Genomic DNA, 22120 nt, shown 5'->3' with positions numbered 1-22120 from the left:
GAGACCCTGAAATTAAAGACTAGAAATATTATGAAAATTGATGTATAATGAAATTATTGGATTACACTAAAGAGATACAAACTAAAGAGTAATTATTCCCTATGTAAAATATAATTATTTTTCATTAACATATTAAAAATTCCTAAATTTATAACTTGTCTCAAATTAATAATAATAATATTATAAAATTAATAATAATACAAAACCCAAAGATACCTTAATTATTGGTATTACTATTACTATTAACAATTAACAATTAACAATTAGTAACATTTATTTAACAATAATGTAATACAAATTAACATACTATCACTTAGATGGTCATGTGTAATAGTAAGTCTTGCACATGCTTAACTAACATAATACTTGGCAGTACAACAACACTACTATCTAATTATGATTTCCACCTTCACCGACGTTCTTCCAACCTACAACCTTCTTTCTTACTGCATTTTTCAAGACTATACTATCTTTGTTTCAAACCCCTAACTTGTTTGAAGTTCAGACCTTCCTCAACCTACTACTAATACTACACCCCCGCCTCCAAAAAGGGTAAAAAGGAGAAAGATAGCATGATAGGAATATGATGACTTGTATGACACTAAAAGCATATTTAATCCTCCAGCCTCCATTGGTATCATATTAAACAAAGCAAGAACTGACCCTTAAAGATGGCATCTTGTCTACCCACATTGGTATCATATTCCCCATTACAATAAAGCCCAAATTATATCAATCTATATTGGTCCTAGCCTAATCCTTCCTCCCTTCCTTCATTTGCCAATTGCCTTTTACTCCTTACTCCTTTCTATACATATTTACTTCCACTATCCTTCTCCTTTTTAGCTCTAACCAACCCCTTATAAACCAGCTTCCACACATAAACCAATACTATCTATAACCATGATGAACCAAAACCACCTCCTGCCTCTTCTATGCCTCCTCTTCCTCCTCCGCCCCATCCAATCACAAGTATGTCAGCGCTTTTGTGGTGACATCCCTCTTCGCTACCCCTTTGGGGGTGGTCAAGGCTGTGGAGATCCTCGCTTCACCAAACACGTTACTTGCACCCAAAGGCAACTAACTTTCATCACTCACACTGGCTCTTACCCTGTTACCAACATCGACTACGAAAATCAGATACTCTATGTTTCTGACCCTACCATGTCTACCTGTTTCTGTACTCAGCCTAGTGAAGGGTTTAGCCTCGACTGGGATGCCCCTTTCACTTTCGATGATAGTAGTGTCTTCGCTTTGCTAGACTGTTCCGTTGACTCTTCCCCTATATATAAAGGGGCCATCAATGGAAACACCACTAACGTCCCCCAGTGTGCTAATTCAGGTACAATTGCTGCACCATAGAGATGCTTGTTTCTTGGAATTTTGTTTTTCATACATATTTTAAACACTAATAAAGCTAAATGACGTTTCTAGCTAAAAACGATACGAATGAATTACCCTAAAGATGATATACCTTTTTTGGATGCACTACTGCAAATAGGTACAACACTATGCAGCTCGCTGTACTCTTGTCAGCCAATTAGTCAGCTGAACGTCCCAATCAACACATGCTGTGTGTACGCACCAGTAGATCTTGGACCGACCTTTGAGATGGACCTGAAGAAGGTACAATGTAAGGCATATACCGCAATATACAGTTTCAATGATCAAGACACAAACCCAGAAGCATGGAAATACGGGGTGGCATTAAAGTACAAGTTCAATGTGAAGAATGATTATCCACTTTATTGCAGCAACTGTGAGAAGAGTAATGGAGCCTGTGCTTACACTGGTATTTACAACAGTTTTGTGTGTAATTGTCCAAGTGGTGTCAATACAACCACTGATTGTTACTTTCAGAATTCTTGGAATGCTGGCCTAAGACTTACTCCTTGGATTAAAGGTATAAGCTTTCTTTAAATTTGTTTTCTCCTGATGCAAGTAAAGCAAAAGCTTCATTTTCTTATTCTTCCTTTTTCTCTCTTTTTTTTTTAAAAAAAAATTTAATTATTTAAATTTGTTTTATTTGGGTTTGACATTTAATTTCTTAATCTTCATCTTTGTTGTTTTGACAGGAAGCTTATTCCAGTATTGTATTGTACTGCTGGTGTTCTGGATTTCACTGTAAAATCATGAGATCACTGCATTTAATTCAGAAATCAGATCCAGATCAGACACTGGAATCTTCAACCTTCCTTTCGTACTTCTAAGAAATTAGAAATTTGCATGTCCCAATACCTTTTTTTACTTTTCATGGGTTATTTGGTAATTGTAACATATGACAATGCAAATAAAAAAGCAAATTTTCCAACTTGTGTGACATGATCATCTAATCTTCAGCTGTATACTCATTTATGTTATTTCATATTATTCGCATAGAAAAAAATTGCAGATAATAATGGCTACTAAAATAACAGTTAACAATGGCTAAAGCTTTTAAAACCCAATACGCTTATAAAATTATAGTGATGACTGTATGTTAAAATAACAATATAATTTAGAGTGGTTGATACTTTATGAATTTAAAATCACAGATAACATAATGGGGTTTTGCGGTTCAATAAGCCCAAAATCAGTGGGTGTTTTACCTCATTTTTATTCCATGGTTGTTCAAACAAATTTGAGTCCTCTTACATTTTTTTCTGAGTTTATTCGACAATAGCTTTACTAGAGCTGCAATAACCAAATAAGACAAACAAAAGGAAAGGAAAGGGAAGAAAGAGCAAAATACTAGCACTAGATTGAAAGCAGCATATGACTGATCATCATTTTGATGAATGGCAGACAATTTGCAAAGTTCTAACACAATTAAGAAGATCGTATCGTAACACGATAGACCTCAAATCAACTTGAGCAATCCATTCATGATTTGAAAAGCTTCGGAAGGCGGACAATGAGGCTAAGAAAATCATGAAATAAAAGACCGATTGAAGCAGGGAAAGAAGAAAAAAAGTTGAGAAAAGAGAAACAGGCGTAGATAAGATTAAAAAATTAGGGAAGAAACACACAGTTGGAAAGTAGTAATTTGGAGGTTTAGTGGGATTTCTGGAGAATATATCATACGGAATATGATTCCTCCTTTTCAGCCACTACTTTAGAAGGAATCACTGAGTCCCTTGCTTTATCTTCCACTTCAACAGGATCAGACCTCATACACACTGATAAATAAGGGCTTTTCCTATAATCTAATGATCATAATCATTTGCATCAATTATGAACTATTAAAAATGTTCAATCATGTACATCATTATAAGAGTGTAGGACATTGCTAACCAAACATAAATGCATGCCAAAGGCAAGTCTTATAATATCTCATGGACTGAATGTTAGTCCAATATACTCTGATATCTGTCTGACTTGCAAGAAAGACTAACATTTTTAAATAGATTGATTAAATTAAAACATGGGCTTCTTGCTTCATAGCAGAATAAATTGGAGAGCATTCATACCTGGAAATAAGAAAGATGATTTGTGCATTAGTCTTCAATTCGTGCCGCCAAAAACGCAAGTAGTCCTGATTACCTATATCATTAGCAAAATAGTAGTATTATGATGTTCAGAAACGTTGCAAGAACTGCTCTTATTTGCATTGTATTTGCTAAACTCTTGAATAACTCAATGTTAACTTTAAATTCATTCATTATAAGTTCTAACAAAAATTCCTTGTATAGTTGTATACATGTTGGCGCAAGATGACTACACAAGTATAAACTATCTACAACTGAAAACTTCTTTGCCTCACATCCTAGTTCCTGAATTCTCCAAAAATTGTCCAATTGGTATATAAATATGTATGTATATGGTAATAATGTTATAGATTGCAGCATATGGCTTGCCCTTCAGTTTGCAGTCTTTCCCACAAGCAAATCAGTTGTTTAGGAGATTGATAATGGGCAGTATAATAATCATCAATGCAGCCGGACTGATGAAAATGCGAGTTGTGCACATATTCCACTGGCCTCGACTTATTGAACTGCTCAACCCACACCCCCATGCTCACATCCTCCATCTTGAATAACTACAACGTCAGATAAATCTTATTAAATTCAATACAAAAATGTCAAAACTTGAGCTGAAGATATGGTATATATAGTCTGACATACTCTCAATCTATTCTTCTCAAACTCTGTCACAATAAATTGAGCAATGTCTGAAGAAACAATATAGCCAGGTCCATCTGCATATGGAGGATATATTTCGCCTGGCCATTCCTGAAATGTTACAAAGGGAAGTTTATAACTAGAGTATTGAAGATTAGTGCATATATCCAGAATCATCTCACTGAAGTACACCCAACCCCCAAATGTAAGAATGCTTACCTAAGTGCTTATGTACTCAGACTAGGGTACTAGTGTCAAACACAGGTATTTGTCAATTGGCCACAACGCCACATAATGAAAGTTATCAAATGTTGGTCCAAACTTAAGTGTCAAATATCCGTACCCGTGTTAAAGTATCGATGACATGCCACATTTTGCAAAAAATTATTCACAAGTTCCTATCCAAAATGAACGATCTTAGTGTCCAGATCCAAGTCAAAGTATCAAGAATTCAACAAAGATTCTTAAGGTAATATGATATTCCATGTAACACAAGATGCTATATTGAGCCTACTTATAAAAAGCAAGTTTTGAAATGGGCAGACAACAGACATTACACAACTATCATAAATCATACATATAAGTTCAAAAACGACAATGACAACCTTCAAAATTATTCCTCATACCTCGTATGTTACTGCCCATTTACCACTACGTAGAGGTTGGTGATTATAATTTAGTTTTCCAACATAAATGCTCTTCTTACTATTGATGCGCTCTGCTTCCTCAAGCACCGCATCCACCCTAACAAAAGTATCATCATCGCATTTCATGACATATTTTGTCAACAACATATTCACCTGCAAAGAAAACATGAGAGGATTTAGTCAACAACAGCCTTCAAATTGATGCTTATCACGAAACATTTGTGTACTCACCGCATATTCACAAATTGCTAAAGTCTTCAAAACAACAAGGTCATAGTTGTCGAGATATGGAACAATAACTATATCACCAAAAAAATCGGCTTCTTTCTTCAACTCCTTGTTTATAGCTTCTCTGTCATGCTGCCAACAGTTTTGGACTTATTAAATTAAAAACTAAAATATGACATGATTAGTAGACCTCGAATGTAGGAATGTGTCAACATTGCCTCTTACCAGTGCAACAAAGAAGCGGCCTACAACAATTGAAGATTTAACCAAGGGATGTTGCATCCAAGACTTACGAACTGCCATACGTTCAGCAAAATGGTCTCCAGCTGAAATTGTACCAATAAAAAGATCAACAGGCACTTCGGGAAGAGGTCGAGCCTTCCACTTGGGCAACATCTCAAGATGCCTCTCAGGAGCCACACTAGGATTTGATGTTGGCAAGGAAGCAGCAAATACATAATGTACACTAACATCCCCATACACATGAAGTGTCATGCCATCTTCTAAGTCAAAGCCCTGTCATATACAGAGAGCAACTTTAAATTAAGTTACATAATATCATATATTGCACAGAAGTACAGGGACAATGTGAAAACAAAAACTTTTTTATGTACTCGCTCTGCCCCAAAGAAATATCCCCAAGTACAAACAGGGTGAAAATCAAGAAAAAGTGGTAAAAATGTATATTTTATGGGAAAGTGGAGAAATGTGTTGATGAGATGAAAAGGTAAGGTAAATGTGTGGATGAAATTTAAAGAATGAGTGTGGATTATGGTCAAAAATAGAAAAGTGACAAATTTAATAGAACTGGTTTAAGAAGAAAATGGGGTTAATTTTTTGGGACAAAGGGAGTAAGCACATAGAGAAATCCGGAAACCAAATATAGAAAGTAATCAGAATAAAAGGTTTCTCCAATAAACATAGACATGCAAAGGAGGTTATATCGATTTTGGCAGTTCCAGCCTTGTCAATGAAATACTTACATTGCGATAAGCAAATGAGGTGATATGCCTTCCATTGACACTAACATAATAACCTTCCAAGCCAGCAACAGTGGTAAAGACAAAAAAACTATCCTCTAAGAAAGGAAATGGCCAGCCCAGTTCGACTTGTTTCCGCCGTCCCATCAACCGGTCCGACCACAAACTAGCCTTGGACTGTCCAAAGTGATTTGCATCATCACGGATCCATTTCTCACATTTGACCTGTCCATCAACTGCAAAAACATTATTGAGCAATTAAATAAATGATGAAGCATGTCAATTTCTATATGGTGTGAAATAAACCTCATACACGACGAATAGAAGTATAAACAATTGCCTCCTAAACTATTAACACATTAGAGAAATGTTAGCTTTGATTTATCATACAATCTGTCATGCATCCAAGAAGCCTTTATTTTTAAGTGAAATAAATTAATTGTGCAGACATGCAAAACAACGAATATAACTCTACCCAAGCTAGCGTCACAAAAGTTAGGTGTTGACCTTTGCTTGTTTCATACTTTCAACTAATTGAAAAACACTCTTAAGTACAATAAAGCCTTGTTCGTTTTGCTTGATTTTCAAAACTGCAATAGGATTTGAGTTTTGACATATACCTAGTGGTTTCTTCATAGAAGTAGTTAACAGGCAAAAGCCAAAAACTTTAACCTGCCACAAGTTTGTTCGAAATTCAAAACCAAGTATCTAACTCATGGTTAGCAGCAAGAGTTAGATAGTATATGCAAGTATTATGAATGAAAGTTTGGCTTGATGATTATATCATGTCTAGAATTCAACTTGTGTATCAACACATTTATATGTTGTTGTAAGAACCAAATCACCCACAAGTGGTGATGAGTTTGATCCTCTAGTGAATCAATCTTTAACTTGCTTTGATGAAGAAAGTGAAGTAGAAGTAATTTGGGCATGAAGTGCCATGAGTAAAAAGCTACAAAGAACCGAAAAGGGGGAGCATAAGGGGGTTGCTCGAAAAAGCACTAGGACAGCCTGTGGCAGAAGCATGCAAAGAGTTTTGGTTGGCCTTGCTCCAACGAGCAGGGAGCGCTTGTTCGAGCAAGGCTTGTCATTGCAGTCACGCTTGATCTTTTTGGTGATTCATATGTTTGCTTCATTGACCTTCTGATGTCTATAAAAAAGGACTTATTAGGTAATAAGTGTGGGTGTAGGGTAGAGTGCAAGAAAGCTAAGGCCTTGTTTAGTTAACCTTAAAAAAAATAATTGATAAAAAAATTTAATAAGTAAAAATCAGTCTTAATAGAAATCAATCTTAATTGGTACAGCTCAATTATAATTTATAATTCAGTAAAAATCATTTACAGTCAGTAAAAATTAGTTTCAATCAGTAAAAGTCAGTTAAATTAAACAGGGCCTATGTAGGTTGTTAAGCCTTTGAGAGAGATTATCTTGTAACTGTATATTAAAAAACTATATATCAAGTTGATTCTAACAAGATCTCAAATGGATATATTTAACTTTATTTCATCTAAGAAAAGTATGTTCAAATCACTACCGCAAAACAATCTAAATTGAACAGCCAAGAGGGAATAGAGAGAGTATCTAAAAGTTATTTTTAAAAAATAGTTAAGTCAATAGCTTATATTTATTGCAAAATGTATTTTAGTCAAATTATAATTCTAAAAATTTTAATTTTTATTATGATTGTAAAGTGTAAATCATGTAATTATATATTACTATTTACATAAATTTGTATAATTTGCTACTTCACCATTTAGCAATGGTTTTGTGAGTTATTAGCATTTAATAAAACTATGTGATACTTTTCTGATGAAATTAAAAATATTTTTATGTTGGTTTCATAGTGTAAAAATACAGTAACGGTCGCGGTCGCAGTAACAGAATAGTTAGCCTAAATATTGGTCAAAAGCATAATACATCCCTTGATCTAGGTTAAAAAATTTGCTCAGCCGATCATTTAAAATATCGTTGACCGAAATTCGGTGATATGGTTACAATTGTTAAGCTTTTCAATTTATAGTGGTTATAACTTGTAAATATTAAACTGAGACTATAAATAATAAAAAAAAAACCTAAACTTTGTGGCTTTAATTTACAAATGATCTAAACAATGTACTCGGGGAAGTTTTGAATTTGACACACTTATCTGCAAGATTTCGTCAAACTCAACACTTAGTTTAGAATTCGGCTATCGTTTTTAAAGGTTATAAACTTATCTTTTACACAATTTAAAATTAATACTTCATAACAATCAATGAAATGACCATACTCTAGGCTAACTCGTGCCGAGAATCAGGTCTAGTCTAAGTTGGTGCAGGTGTCACTTTCTTAGGCAAAGGTGTTGTGTTTGATTCTCACGTAGCCTTCCCCCTCCCTCAACGTACTTTGTATTATAAAGGGAAAACTTGTGCCTAGATTAGGGATCAAAGTTAGTCTAATAAAAACGGTAAATGAAATTAAGCCAAATCGAATAAGAAATATGATTTGGGCTTTTCATAAATTGGTTTGGATTTAGATTAGGAATGTCTAAACTGAAGTATTTGGTTTACTAAGGATTGAAAACCGAAATTCTAAATTGAATTAAAATATGAGCTCATTTTTACTCTAGTATGCGATACTAAATTACAAACAAATATAAGCCTTTAATCGACAATTTAAGTTTCATACTTTTGCAAAAATAACTTAAAATTTTTTTAATTTATTATTTTGGTTTTCAAATTTGGTTTGAATTGACTTTAAAAAGTTTAAATCGAATTAATTTAGTTTGTTTTAATTTGGATTGTTGAGTTGGATTTGAATTGAAAATCAAAAACCGAATTAAATTAAAATTAATTTTATTAGAAAAATCAGACCGGCCGTAAACCAAACATACACCGTAGCCTAGATTGCCAACTCAAACTCAAAGAAACGATAGATAATGCAATTAACCTTAAAAAAAAATAAACAGTAAACAGAGAGCTAACAATCAAACAAAATTAAAACACATTACTAAAAAAAAAATTAAAAAAAAAAAAAGAAAAAGAGGGAGATTATAAGAATGATGATTACCAGTTTCATGGGTGGACGGAGAGCGCCATCCTTCACAACGCACGGCCGTACCCCATTGACCTCTGTAACAATCATTCATTTCAATCACTGGTTTTTCGCTCCAATCTCCTTTTATCCTGGGATTAAAATGTAACAATCTTGCTGCTCCTTCTCCTCTCACTACTTTCTCTCTCCTCAATTCCACCATAAACTGTGACACCATTACATCTTTCCCTAACGATATACTCGGTTCCTTCTCTTCATGCCCCTTCTTCACCTGCCCCACTACCGTTATATGTGAACCAACTGTTAGCCCACACGGCAGTTTCACCATCCCGTTGAACTCTGTTTCTGTTTCAGAAACCTTCTCCGGACACCTCGTCGCCGTTTCTGGTGCTGCCCCTTCATCTCCTTTTGGGTTTTTCAATTGCCTCCATAATTCTGAGCCCAATAACCATGCTTGCATGCCACTTTTGTAAATTGAGCTATTATCGTCGTTTCTAATTCTGCCAGTGAAAACCAAATTAGAAATAATTCCCGGCGGTTTTTTCTGCCATGACGTTTGGATTGTGAAACGTGGTGGAGTTTCGGTATTTTCCAAGAAGCGTAAGAGGGCTGGAAATTGAGTAGTCATCAAGAAACAGTAAACAAAAACAAGACCCATTAAAAGGTGAAGTGATCTGAGTCGACTCACTATGTACACCGAGTCAAACTTGTTACTTCCCTTCTTCATTTTCACTTCTCACACCGCCTGAATTGTTTGAAGAAATTAAGGAGGAGAAATACAAGTTTTTTGGGTTTCGAATAAATTTGAATATGGGTAATTATTTATATCATAATTGTAGGAGTATGTTTTATAGGGAAACAGTTTTGAATTAAACAAAAAAAAAAAAAGGAAATAATGAAGCGAAATAGAGAAATGAGAGTTAAATTAAGATTTGATTATGGAGTATATGTATGATACTCTGTATGCAGGCAGTTACGACTTACTATGATGTGAAGTAAATCAAAAGAGATACTTCAACAAATGCGTTATTTATGGACGTACTAATTACTTACTATATTAGGATTTTGGGGTAATGCCCTAATTGCTCTCCTTGCCTATCTCTGTGTGTTTAAAATTGAATTTTTACATTTGATGCCTTAATTTAAGTGTTTAGTTTTTGAAATCTCATTTTCAAAATTAAATTTATTTTTAAATTTTCCATTAAAAGTTTACAAGTATTATTTTTAATCTTCGTTATCAATTTGCGTTTTTCATCTTATTTATTTTATAACATTTTAAAATTAGATGATGAATCTATTTTCTATTCTCATCTACATATACAATACATTATTACATTGGATGCGTTTGACATAAAGTAGTTGTGGGTTAGTTCAATATTATTAGGTGTTTAAATAGTTATAAAATATAAATTGATGAAAAAATATAGAAGAATTTTTTTTTGAATAATACCTGATTTATTAATAAAGAGTTATATAAAATCTACATCAGAGATAAAAATTAGCAACTACATAACAACTTTAACCAAAGATAATTTAAAATATAAAAAAAATTTTAAAACTATGGCTATTATTTTCAAAGATTACAAGTAATATTACCACTATGTCCGAACCAATTTAAATGTCTCATTTGCTTAGGCACGTTTATTAAGGATGGTGTAAGGTCCATTAAAAAGGGTAAGTAATAAAGGGTAAGTAGTGAAGGATAGTTGGATAAGTATGATATATAAGGGTATATTCGTAATTACTTGTGTGAACTAAGGATATTTAGGTAAAAAAATATTGACAAAAATAGAAATGAGATAACTAAAAAGACTTTACCAAATAAGAAAATGGGACAACTAAATTAGTTTGGAGGGAGTACCATGTAAGAAAATATCATCAAATGTATTGAACAGCAAACACACTCATCGTACGTATGATGAAAACATAATAAGAAGTAGTAACTTATGAACGTAAGTCATTACTCCTATTAATTCATTGAGTAATTGATATTTTATTTTGACTAAATATTAAAAGTACTTTAGTTTTTTTAACATTTTAAAGTCAAAACTCAAAATGAGAATCACTCAATGAATAGGAGTTAAGGTCTCGGGAGTAAATAACACATTTTTAATTTTTATCTAATTTTTTCATTCTCTCATACTACCTCTAATAAAAAAAAAATAATAATAATAATAATAATAATAAAAAGATAGTCGTACAGCTAGTGTATGAAGAAAGTGATGTAAGAATGAGTATCCCAATAGTAAAAAAGAGGATGGAGTTAAGCAACGTGTCAGGAAATGAAAAGTGTTGTAAATGAAGTGTCAGTCTTGCATGTCCTTCAACTTCAACTTCAACAATGAAGCCTTTCAGTGGCTAACCCACAACTCCACTCCTATACGAATACCGCAGTTCATACAAATTCAACTTTTCTGCCCATACTGATACGGCAATACGGGTTTAAACACTTTGTTATAGAAGGATTTTTAAAAAACACAAAAAATAAGAGACTTCACTTACATTTAAAACATTAAGTCAAATCATAGCTTTCATTGTACTACTACTATAACTATTATGACTATCAAGTCATGCTTGAATTCAGAATTTATGTGAAAAATAAGTCAAATTAAAAAAATCACAATCTTTAAATATTAGAACGTAGATCTATCAATTTATCTATATAATAAATATATATATATATCGCAATCATGTTTATTTTTCCCTTTAAAAATTGTAAAGAACAAATATTCAACAAATTGTTAAATATTTCATTTTCAATAATATTAAGCAAGATATTTTCATACTACATATAAAAGTATTCTAAATGCATTTCAAAAAATATACTTTACCAATTTGATTCACTTGTAAAAAGCTAACAGTAATAATTGGAAATTCAGAATAAAACAGTGCATTAGCATGAAAAGTTAACTTTAGTTAAGAAAATACTAAAAAAATACCATTTAATTATTTATCCTTCTTCTCCCCTATTAAATTTACCTCTATTTCCATAAATCCACTTTTATTTTCCCTTAAAATTTATTCCCAATACAAGCAAGTCCCCCTTAAGGTTGTGGTATCACAGAACTTGGGAGGAGCAAAAAAAAAAAAGAAACCCCAATAACACAATGGGCTTTGGTATAAAAATGGAATCTTCCTAACAAAAAAAGAAGCTAAAATTACATAATTACCTAATAGCATCTTTCTGTTGCAAGAATCCAACTACTTCCTTCAGGCACACATCGTCTCCATGCTGTGCCTGTTGGTAAATCCATTAAGCTGATACCCTTTGAGGTTAATTCACTTCGCACCTGGTCGCTTCTTGCAAAGTCTTTGTTCTTCCTAGCTACAGCCCTTTCTTCAATCAGATGCAATATTTCCTCTTCACTCATTTCCGCTCTAATTAAAGCCTTCTCTTTCAACTGCAGCAGAACCTGTTTGAAAACAAAGCAACAAAGTTGTTGACGATCACCAACAAGCTCAAAAGGGAACTCTTGATGTAAATCTGGACAATAAATCACCTCAGAATAATGCAGAGCAGAAAGCAGCCCCAGAACATCCAAAACCTTCCTAACGGCTTCCTCCAATTCTTTAAGAGACTGAATAGCCAACAATTTTTGTTGCTTTTGCTTCTTCTGAATTTAGAAATTTCAATATTTACATGTATAATTCGAGTTACTCATGCAAAAGATCTTTCACCTATTATTTGTTCTTTTGCAGTGGAGGGAACTAAATAAATGTAGACATCACCAAAATACTCACCTTAAGGCCGTTCAATTCGTTGTTAATACACTTCAGTGCATCTTGAAGACTCCCCTTCAAAATCTCTGCAGTGTGAAAATCATCAGACATTTTACACTCGAAATCTTTCATCAAATTTTCAGCCTCGGAAGGTTGCTTAGGTTGTTTGCTGTTTGACTTGGGCTTCCCAGTGTTGTTTCCACTATCAAACGACAACAAAGCATCTCTACAATCTTGCAATGTCTGAAGATCAAAAGAGATTCAAAGAATTAGAACAAATATCCCTGGATAAATATTATGATCCTACAATATCACGACAATCCATCATAAATGGACAAACAGAAAATAGCAAGGATGGCAAAGGAAATGCTAGCCATGTTGGTTTCTAGCATAGCAGTTGAATCAACCCATTAGCAATGTCGGGAGAACTCTTGACCAACTTAGGAGTTCCTCAAGTCCAAAAACAGTGCACCAACCCATAGCACTTGATTGGTGCCAAAGATTGGCTGAGGAACTCACATGCACCACTTCTTGTTTAGGATGCAATTGAGGACCCAATAAAACTTGAATCAAATATGCATTCTTTTTACAGCTCATTTGGTAGTTGGTACCAAACGGCAGTAATAAGAATGATTTGTAGCGTAAATTTTCATGAAATGTACTATGTCATTTTCATGGTAATAAAACTTTGATCATAAAAATGTTTTTTTGTTCACAGTTTTCCATTACCTAACTCCACCATTTCAAATGACAATATTAGAAAGAATAAGTGCGAAGAAGTACTAGCTTAAGTGTGGACATGACTGAAAATTTCCAATAAAGATTGGTCCACGTAACTTATTGGGCTACAGAAGGGCTAGCAGGCCTCCCCCGGCTCCCAACATGGTTTCACCTCTGCCACCAAGTACATTTAAGAGAAATCAAAAAACGAACTGCTAAAGTCCTAATTGCATCATGTTTGAATACACATTGAAGATTAAGGAAACAAAATCTATAAAAGTTGACATAAAAGGGTGATAAAATTGAACACAATATAATTTGAGCCAAACAAACAAAAAAAATTGCTGAAATAAACACAACCTTCATCAAAGGATCTTTATAGTAGATTGACATTCATGCTAGATTAAAAGGCATCCTTAGTAATAGGTTAAATTCATGGCTACAAAAGTACATAACACAATTTTGAAAGCTATTATAGAAGAAGAGACCAGAAAGCTAATTATCATATTATTTTCAGAAAAAACAAACAGGAACCAGCACTACATCAAGAAATCCAAGAATAAAAAGCACAAGATATACTTACCTGAAAAACACGGAAGACTGCTTCGGAAGCAAGATTTATTTGCGACAACGAATAATCGACAGGAGAATTGTAGTTCATACTTAACAAGAAGTATCTCAAAGCCAAAGGATGATATCGTTTGGTAACCTAGGATTCAAAAGGTGAAGCCCATATAAGTTTATAGCATGTCAACTAAACATGCAAACACCTCATTAGCAAAGCCAAAACCATATAATTATAGGATCACATGTCACACCTCACGAATTGTAAAGAAGTTTCCGGTTGATTTTGACATCTTCTCTTCATTGATGGTCACAAACCCATTATGTTGCCAGTAACTGATGTGGGTCTCTTTACATGCAGCACAGCTCTGTGCCAGCTCATTTTCATGGTGAGGAAAGATCAAATCCATACCGCCACCATGAATATCAAAAGAGAAAGTCAGATAATAAGCACTCATTGTACTGCATTCTATGTGCCATCCTGGTCTTCCTAGACCCCATTTACTATCCCAATGGGGCTCACCAGGTTTTGCAGCCTGCAAATTCATCAATCACAGGGACATAGGCAACAGCATAAACCATGACCAGGTCGCAAGTACCACAGGTTGGCATTTCCAAAAAAGCCTATTTTCTCAACAGTAACAGTCTTACTACCCTCGTTTTATCACTCGCTAACATTGAGCATTGTTTCCTAATAATAAAATACACTATTAAAAGTTGCTCTTGTTATCTGTACCTTCCATAAAGCAAAATCAGCAGGATGTCGCTTTCTTGAATCTACGGCAACCCTCTCGCCAGCTCTGTTGTCCTCACGCTTCCGCCTAGATAGCTGCCCATATTGAGGGAACTTATTGGCGGCAAAGTAAACATCCCCGTCAAGAGGATATGCATAGCCTTCTTCAATAATCTACAACAATTCAGTAAAAGAAAAGAATTTGGACAGGAATGGTAATGAAGGCAGAAGATATATGTATCAATTAAACCCCAAAATAAAGGGAAAACATAATGAAATGCTCAAGTAAATATGCTTGTGTTTTGAGAAGTCCAAAGTGGAAAATATCTAGAGTGACTATGAGTCAACCTCAAGGGTAAGTCAGGGAACGTCACTCACAAGTCATTTTTGTGTCTCTTAATCTTCCCTTCTTCGTATCCCATTTTCTTGGGGTAAATGTCATTTGAAAGGTTTAGGTCAAAGTAAGACATTAGAATAGGCAAGCCTAGTACTTTTTATGATAGACATCGATATTATGCAAGATTGCAGTTGAGTAATGGGATTAAATAGCAAGTCTTGCTTTCTTACGTTTATTTGCTACCACGATATGTGGCCTATTTTGGGACGATGCCATCCTCTACCATGCATGAGCAATCTCAGTTTTGTTCTTTAAAGACATTCAATTCACATGAGAACGGGAAATAAGGGGAAATATGGGTAATGAACTCTATCCCCTACCCTCCTCTCTCTCTAACTAGAGTGCGCTTAAGTGATGGGTTGAAATGGCTGATAGGGGAGGAGTGGTAATGCTCCTTATGCTCTTACGCTAATTAAGACGGCTATTATTTCAGTCCTTACAAGGAAGTGGCACTGACTTTCATGTTGGGTATTTGGGAGATTGTATGAGTAAATTTGGCTGGTGAAGCACAGTGAGGTAGCCGTGGTGTTATTCAGGTAACAGACTAACAGTAAAGTGGCAGTGGCTATCACTTGAGATGGCAGTGATCAAAGAGAGACAAAGATTGATCAAAAAAAACTTCAGGGAAATGACTTATAAATAATTATTGTCCGATAGTTTTCTGAATTCATAGTTTCCTGATATCAGGTCTATGTAATAAAATACTTTGTTTTTTTGAGAAAATGTTTCTCCCAGCTCTATTCTCTGTTAATACACAACAGTATTTTTTCAACAGATAGCAAAAATGAAGCAAGGATCACCTAGCGCTGAAGCATGCAAGTATACTTTCACAAATCAAAGAGTACAAGCACTAATGAATGGAATAGATTCTACCTAAGTATACAATCAGTTTAAGTTCGAAACAGCAACCATTCCAAAATAAAACCTGAAAAAAGAATCATGAGATAACTACAAGTTCCATTAACAGTTCATGCCTACCCAAGTCCCCAATGTGCAGCAAGCACACACGATTCACAAATGTCAAACTTCTTCATTCAAATTCCTTTAACGAAAAAAAAAGAAATGCTTAAATATTGTTGCCCAAGACAAATATAAGACAAGCAAAAAGTAATTCTTACCTTGGCTATCATATCTCTAATTTGATCCATGTGATCAGAAACACATGGTTGATGAGTAGGAAGTAGACATTGTAGATCATCCATATCCTTGACTCCTTGAGGAATTCTTCACAATAGTGATCACTTAAATTCAAGGCATCACTCAATGGATCTTCCGGATTTCTCTCCTTATGCTCATTTGCTCTGCGAATTATCTAAAGAGTTTTGGACAAGAGAAACAATAAAACTGTCAAAACCTGAAAGTGGAAAGATTCGATGCAGATGATATACCAAAGAAGTATGTTGACAGCTCAAGTACACTGTACATCTTAATTAACATAAAGGTAGCAATGAATCATTCATCAAGAACATTTTATATATTAGTTCAAAAGCATCCCAGATCACAAGGTTTAGTGGCACTTAAGCTGGCATCGCCCACCTCAATTTGTCACGGTCTCAAAGTTCATCTTCCAAGCCACCAAGCATCAAGTATGAGGCGGCAATGGGGGATAGCATTGTGCCTATAGGGGTGTCTAAGAGATGGCCCCAAGCAGCACTTCTCCTATAAAGAGGTAATGTGAGAGTTGGATTAAAACCTATACAGACACGTATGTGACAGAAACATGATATGCAGTACTAGGGGTATTCAACAATCCAACATGTTCCATTGCTGGTGAAATTTGGAATGTAAGTTCTTAGGCACACTAGAAAGTAAAAACAGTATAAAACTTCCAAAGGTCCGAAATTTTCCTGAATGCTCAGGTCTTGGGGTGTGAACGGAGGGTTGCATAGCAAGCTTATAGGTCTAGCTTGGTGCACAAAGCTTCTTACATCAGAAGATGTAAACAAATTCTGACGTACATCAAGGGGGTGTAAACTGCAAGATTGACAAAAGGATGTACTACATGAAATATTGAGGAATCTAACACATAGCGGTGCTAGAGAGGTGTTCATCAACACAGGTTAAGTGCCAAGTTTCAGGAAGCTTAACACAGCCAACCAGCAGGGCTAGTTGAGTGGTGCACGTGAGTGTGACTATAGTTAAGGAGTAACCCAATGGGTCCACACATGACAACATGCATTCAGATCATGAAAGCCCAAAGCAGACATAACCTCAGTTACACAAAAAGGACCTAACAGGCAGATTTTACGCTCCATCACCTTTTGGACACATGTATATTCTATAAAGACATCATCTTAACCCTCTATCCATTTCCAAATGAATTCAAGTGTCTCAGTCACACTATTTTCTAGCTGTTAATAGCACAACAATTTCAGTCCAGTTGCCTCCAAATCATACAAGAATAAAACACATGAAGTTTGTCTCCCCTGCTTCTCTCTCCCTTTTTCCTATAGTCTTAAACCCTAAATTCAAATGTAGATGCCATAAAACTCTTTACATGATGAATTTATTTAATTTCAAAAAAAAAAAAAAAAAACACATGAATTTTAAAAGTGGCAATAAAAATTTAAAATCAGTCTATCATATTGATAGCAATTGTCTTGGAAACATACATCGCAATAAGTACACAATGTTAAATCTATTCCAATTATAATGCACAAAAACATAGAGAATTGCCTCCTCAATCTTCATAACAACTATTACACAATGAGTCCATTACCTCAAACTTAATAAATATAAAGTTAAACATAGAAAAAGGAAAGTTATTTGGTTACGATTAAGATTGAAGAAAACAGTTGCATGAAAAAACATAACCTCAAGCACCTAACCTCAAATAATTAAAGTAAATTGGCTTTCTATGTATCATATGTAAGGGAAAGGAAAAACGAAAAAAAAAAAAAAAGGGGGCAAACGAAATGTAGCTGGTTTATTTTCAATTAATCTCACATGTCAATCAAAAAATTTGAAGATAACAACCAAAATTTAAATAGATCTGACAATATATATATATATATATATATATATATATATATATATATATATATATATATATATATATATATATATATATATATATATATTTGTTATCCTCTCTGTTTAAAACTTCATCTGACTAGCTAGAAAAGACACAAGACCAAACAATTTCTAACCTTGTCCTCAACGTTGGTGAAATTCCGAACATATGTCACCTCATATCCCAACTCCATCAAGTATCTACATAAAGAAATGGAAATACGTCCAAATAAATTGAAACTATGTGTATTTAATTTGCTTCGAAATAGCTGTTTTGCTTCGGAACAGAGGGGAAAACCAACAATGAAATTGATACTAAATACGAAAGTCATTATTCATTGACAACCTAAGGCACCAAAAAAAGGAGAGCAGTAAGACAAAGGAACACAAATTTTTATAGGGCGAATGACATTAAAGCACAAACAGACATTCAAAAGCATAAGACCCATTTTGCATGACAAGCTAGTGAAAATCCATGATAATAGAGTGAACAAATCACAATTCTCATGGAGAAAAAGCTTTATGTTGTGTTGGTGACTTGGTTCACCCAAGACTTGACTTAGCTTAGCTAAATCTTTTGGACTCTTCTTATTGAAATTATGGGGCATGAAAGGAAGAGATTACTTCCAAATAGAATGTCCAAATTAAGCTAAGGCTTTGGAAAACATCAAAGAAGTTTGTCTCCATTAACTTGGAGTTTCATCACATGTGACGGTTTCTTCGTAAGGTTATTCATGGTGGAAAGAGAGCTAAAGATAGGTGTTTTCATTTTGGTGCAAATTTGGGAACTTGATCTAGCAGGGAAAATTGTGAAAGTATTGAAAAGGCAGCCCCATGAAGCAAAGCTCGGCCGAGCCCGTGAGCATACAACCGTAAATGCCCTACTTCGCTCAACCAGCGGCGGCAAGGGCACTCAATCGAGCAAAGGCCATGTTGCATTCTTCTGATTCTGCACGTCTTTCATAATGCCTTGGACTTTTGTATCCTGTGTTCCCATATACATAAAGGGGTCATGCTAAGCTTTAGCTAACACATTCTAACCCTTAGAAATGCATACAAATTGCCTCCCGGATACTCTCTGCAATCTCTTCCCTACTCTCTTAGTTTCTCTGCAATTGTAATTACTTAATATTTGTGAGCTTATGCTCTTCTCCAAACACATAATCAAACACTAACCTGAGTGGAGAACATAGCTATAGTTCGGCAAACCTAATAAATTTGTTGTTAGTTTGTTTTAGCTTTTTTATTGCTCTTTTCATTTCATTTACTTGCACACTAGTTCTAGTTCATTGATTGCATCAAACACCTCCTTACTTCGTAACCCGTTTTAACTGATTCCACTTGGTGGTATATCAATCGTTTCATTTTACAAAATCAATCCTTTAGATATTATCCAGAAAGGCAGAAAATGAGTCAAATCCTTAAAAATTACAGCATACAATTAAAAAAAGTTCTAGATAGAGGCAATTGAAACAAATTTTTAGTGACCCAACATCGTGCATTCCATGATAGTACAACGACTCCGGAATCTAGTATACCCCCACAAGGTCGGGTTGACTCTTGAACAACGATTTCCACATGAAATTACTATAGTGCACAGAACCTTAATTCATTATTGATGAATAATTGAATGAAAATGACGAAAATTAAATGGTCGAAATTTATGCATTTCAAAAAAGAAGAGTAATTGAGTAGAAATGACAAAATTGAAACAGTCAAAATTCAAGAATCAAGAAGCGAAGACGGGAAATAACCTGTAAAGCACATCGAAAGCAACATAAGCACGAGCATGACCAATGTGGCTGTAATCGTAAACAGTAACACCACAGACATACATACCAACCTTGTTAGGAACCTTGGATTTGATAACATCCTTTTGCTTCGACATGGTATTGTAGAGCACTAGTGCAGGGCGATTCGACTTCTCTTCAGCCATTACTGCACCCTACTAGGCTACTACTACTCAAACAATTATTGATTAACAATAATGAAAACCCAAAAATAAATAGGGATAGAAAATTAGGGTTAATGTTATTGATTTGGGGAAATTAGTGAAGAAAGAACAAAAGCGATGCTAAAAGAAAAGACAAGGAGACTAGAGAATGAAAAAGTAACAATAGTAATTAAGTCAAGGATACGAGTACGACTACGAGAAGGGGAACCATTGGTTAAAAAATGAATATTTGAAATACTTAAGCAAAAAAAAAATTAATTAAATAAATTAAGTTTTAAAAAATTTTCAAAAGTAAGCATGAAAATTTCAAATTTGTAGTTTGGAGAACAGCAAATAAGACAAAATAGAGTAACTGCGAACAGCTAATTTGTCTTATTTATTGTTCGCAGTTAGTAACTGCGAATAGACCTGCTCTACAAAAATGCAGATCAGTTTCTGTTTTTCGCAAATTTCCCATTTCTCAAAACTCTACTTCACATTTGACATTCTCCCTCCAAAACCATTGATTCAATCCATCAATTCTTGCATTCCTCTTTCAATTTGGCACTTCAAAATTAGTGTGGGATACTCTAGCTTGCTCAAAGGTAAACTTTTTTGTGTTTTTTTGGTTTATATGTAGTTGTTTATGGTTTTAACCAAATTTGCTTATTATTTCAAATGTAGGTCACTAGTTGCTAAATCAAGACTATTCTTAATCATCCATAAGTTTTAAAGGTAATTTTTAATTGTTTTTATACCTTTATGTTGTTTTTTGAATTAATGTTGTTGAATTAGTGGAATTCAATGTTGATAATATTATTAGAAATGTTGATGTTGATGTTGGTATTAGAAATATTATTTATGAATTGATTTATTATTTGGATTTTATGTGTATTGTATATGTAAGAACTTAGTTATATTAAGGATTTTAATAATTTTTAGACCAAAAAAGATTATAATCAAATGAATGTAATGTACTTGTATGGGCATGAGTTGATGTTGATTTTCTTTGTATTAATGTAAAAAATGGCATCATTTTGCGTGACTGTAGTATGTTTTTGGAATGGTTGTATTCGAGAAAGTAGTGTCAAAGTTCATTATGTTGGGGGAAGACGTAAGTTGTTTGCTTGCAATTCGAATATGGATTTGAACCACTTTAAATGTTTTATATGTTTTAAGATTGGTTTGAATCCTACTAAAAGTACCGTAAATATAAGCTTTAAATATGAAATGAGTGAAGAATTGCTTGTGTTTCCTGTTGTGGATGATGAGGCTATAGATGCTATGTGGGAGGCTGGGAGCATTCAAAGTCCACCCAAATTCCCTCTTTGGAGTTGTACGTAGAAGAAGTACCATTAGGGAATGTAGTTGCTTCTAATCCTACGCCTACCCTTATGCCTATATTAACTCAGGAAACTGTAAATCCCGTCGTTTCTTCCGTATCTTGTACTTTTTCTCAACCGCGTACGAATCAAGTTCCAATTGATTCAATGATTAACTTAGGGGAAACTGTTGAGATGGGACCTTGGGATGATGGAAATTAGAGTAATGAGCTCATTGACGATCCTTCTGAGGACGATGTGAATGTCGATGAGGATGCGCTAGCAAATGACATGAAATTAGGCAACATTCCTACAATCACTCCTCCTACACCTTATGCCTTACGTCCACCTCTAGACGAGTATGAGGAGGACAACTCCTGGAGGACTTGGGCTTGTGATACCACTTACACCGAAGAAGGGGAGTTTGAGGAGAGTATGATGTTTGATAGCAAGGAATCGTTGTTCGAAACTATTAGAGTGTATCATATTCGCAGAAATGTGGAGTATAGAACGGAGACCTCGAACCAAACTGTCCTTACCTTGAAGTGCAAGCGGGGTTGTTCGTGGAAACTTAGGGCTACATTTGTTTCTTATTTATCCTCATGGCATATTGTTACCTATAAGGGTAAGCATGGTTCTTGTGTATTGGGTAGTGACACTGTTTCGGCTGGACACATTTACTTGACATCTTCTGTCATTAACAATGTTATTAGAAATTCTGTTGCTAAAGA

At 34.4% G+C, this 22120-nt stretch overlaps 2 protein-coding genes and 1 pseudogene across 2 annotated transcripts; 1 reads left to right on the top strand and 2 right to left on the bottom strand.

Moving 5' to 3' along the window:
- The first annotated feature begins 205 nt into the window (after positions 1 to 205).
- On the top strand, positions 206 to 3014 carry LOC130820529 (uncharacterized). Its single transcript, XM_057685938.1, has 3 exons — positions 206 to 1342; positions 1502 to 1903; positions 2076 to 3014. The coding sequence occupies exons 1-3, from the start codon at positions 904 to 906 to the stop codon at positions 2126 to 2128; spliced, it is 894 nt and encodes a 297-aa protein (XP_057541921.1). The 5' UTR covers positions 206 to 903; the 3' UTR covers positions 2129 to 3014.
- Positions 3015 to 3059: 45 nt separating this feature from the next.
- Positions 3060 to 11771, bottom strand: LOC130820526 (hydroxyproline O-galactosyltransferase GALT6-like). Its single transcript, XM_057685937.1, has 7 exons — positions 9004 to 11771; positions 5959 to 6191; positions 5201 to 5491; positions 4979 to 5107; positions 4727 to 4900; positions 4104 to 4211; positions 3060 to 4018 (listed from the first exon to the last, which is right to left on the bottom strand). Exons 1-7 carry the CDS (start codon positions 9713 to 9715, stop codon positions 3812 to 3814), a joined length of 1854 nt encoding a protein of 617 aa, XP_057541920.1. The 5' UTR covers positions 9716 to 11771; the 3' UTR covers positions 3060 to 3811.
- A 201-nt stretch (positions 11772 to 11972) lies between these two features.
- LOC130820528 (cysteine--tRNA ligase 2, cytoplasmic-like) lies at positions 11973 to 20243 on the bottom strand (annotated as a pseudogene).
- Positions 20244 to 22120: the final 1877 nt, after the last annotated feature.

Source organism: Amaranthus tricolor, chromosome 8 (genome assembly GCF_026212465.1).
Source record: "Amaranthus tricolor cultivar Red isolate AtriRed21 chromosome 8, ASM2621246v1, whole genome shotgun sequence".
NCBI classification, from domain to species: domain Eukaryota; kingdom Viridiplantae; phylum Streptophyta; class Magnoliopsida; order Caryophyllales; family Amaranthaceae; genus Amaranthus; species Amaranthus tricolor.
This window is presented reverse-complemented; position numbering and strand designations above follow the sequence as displayed.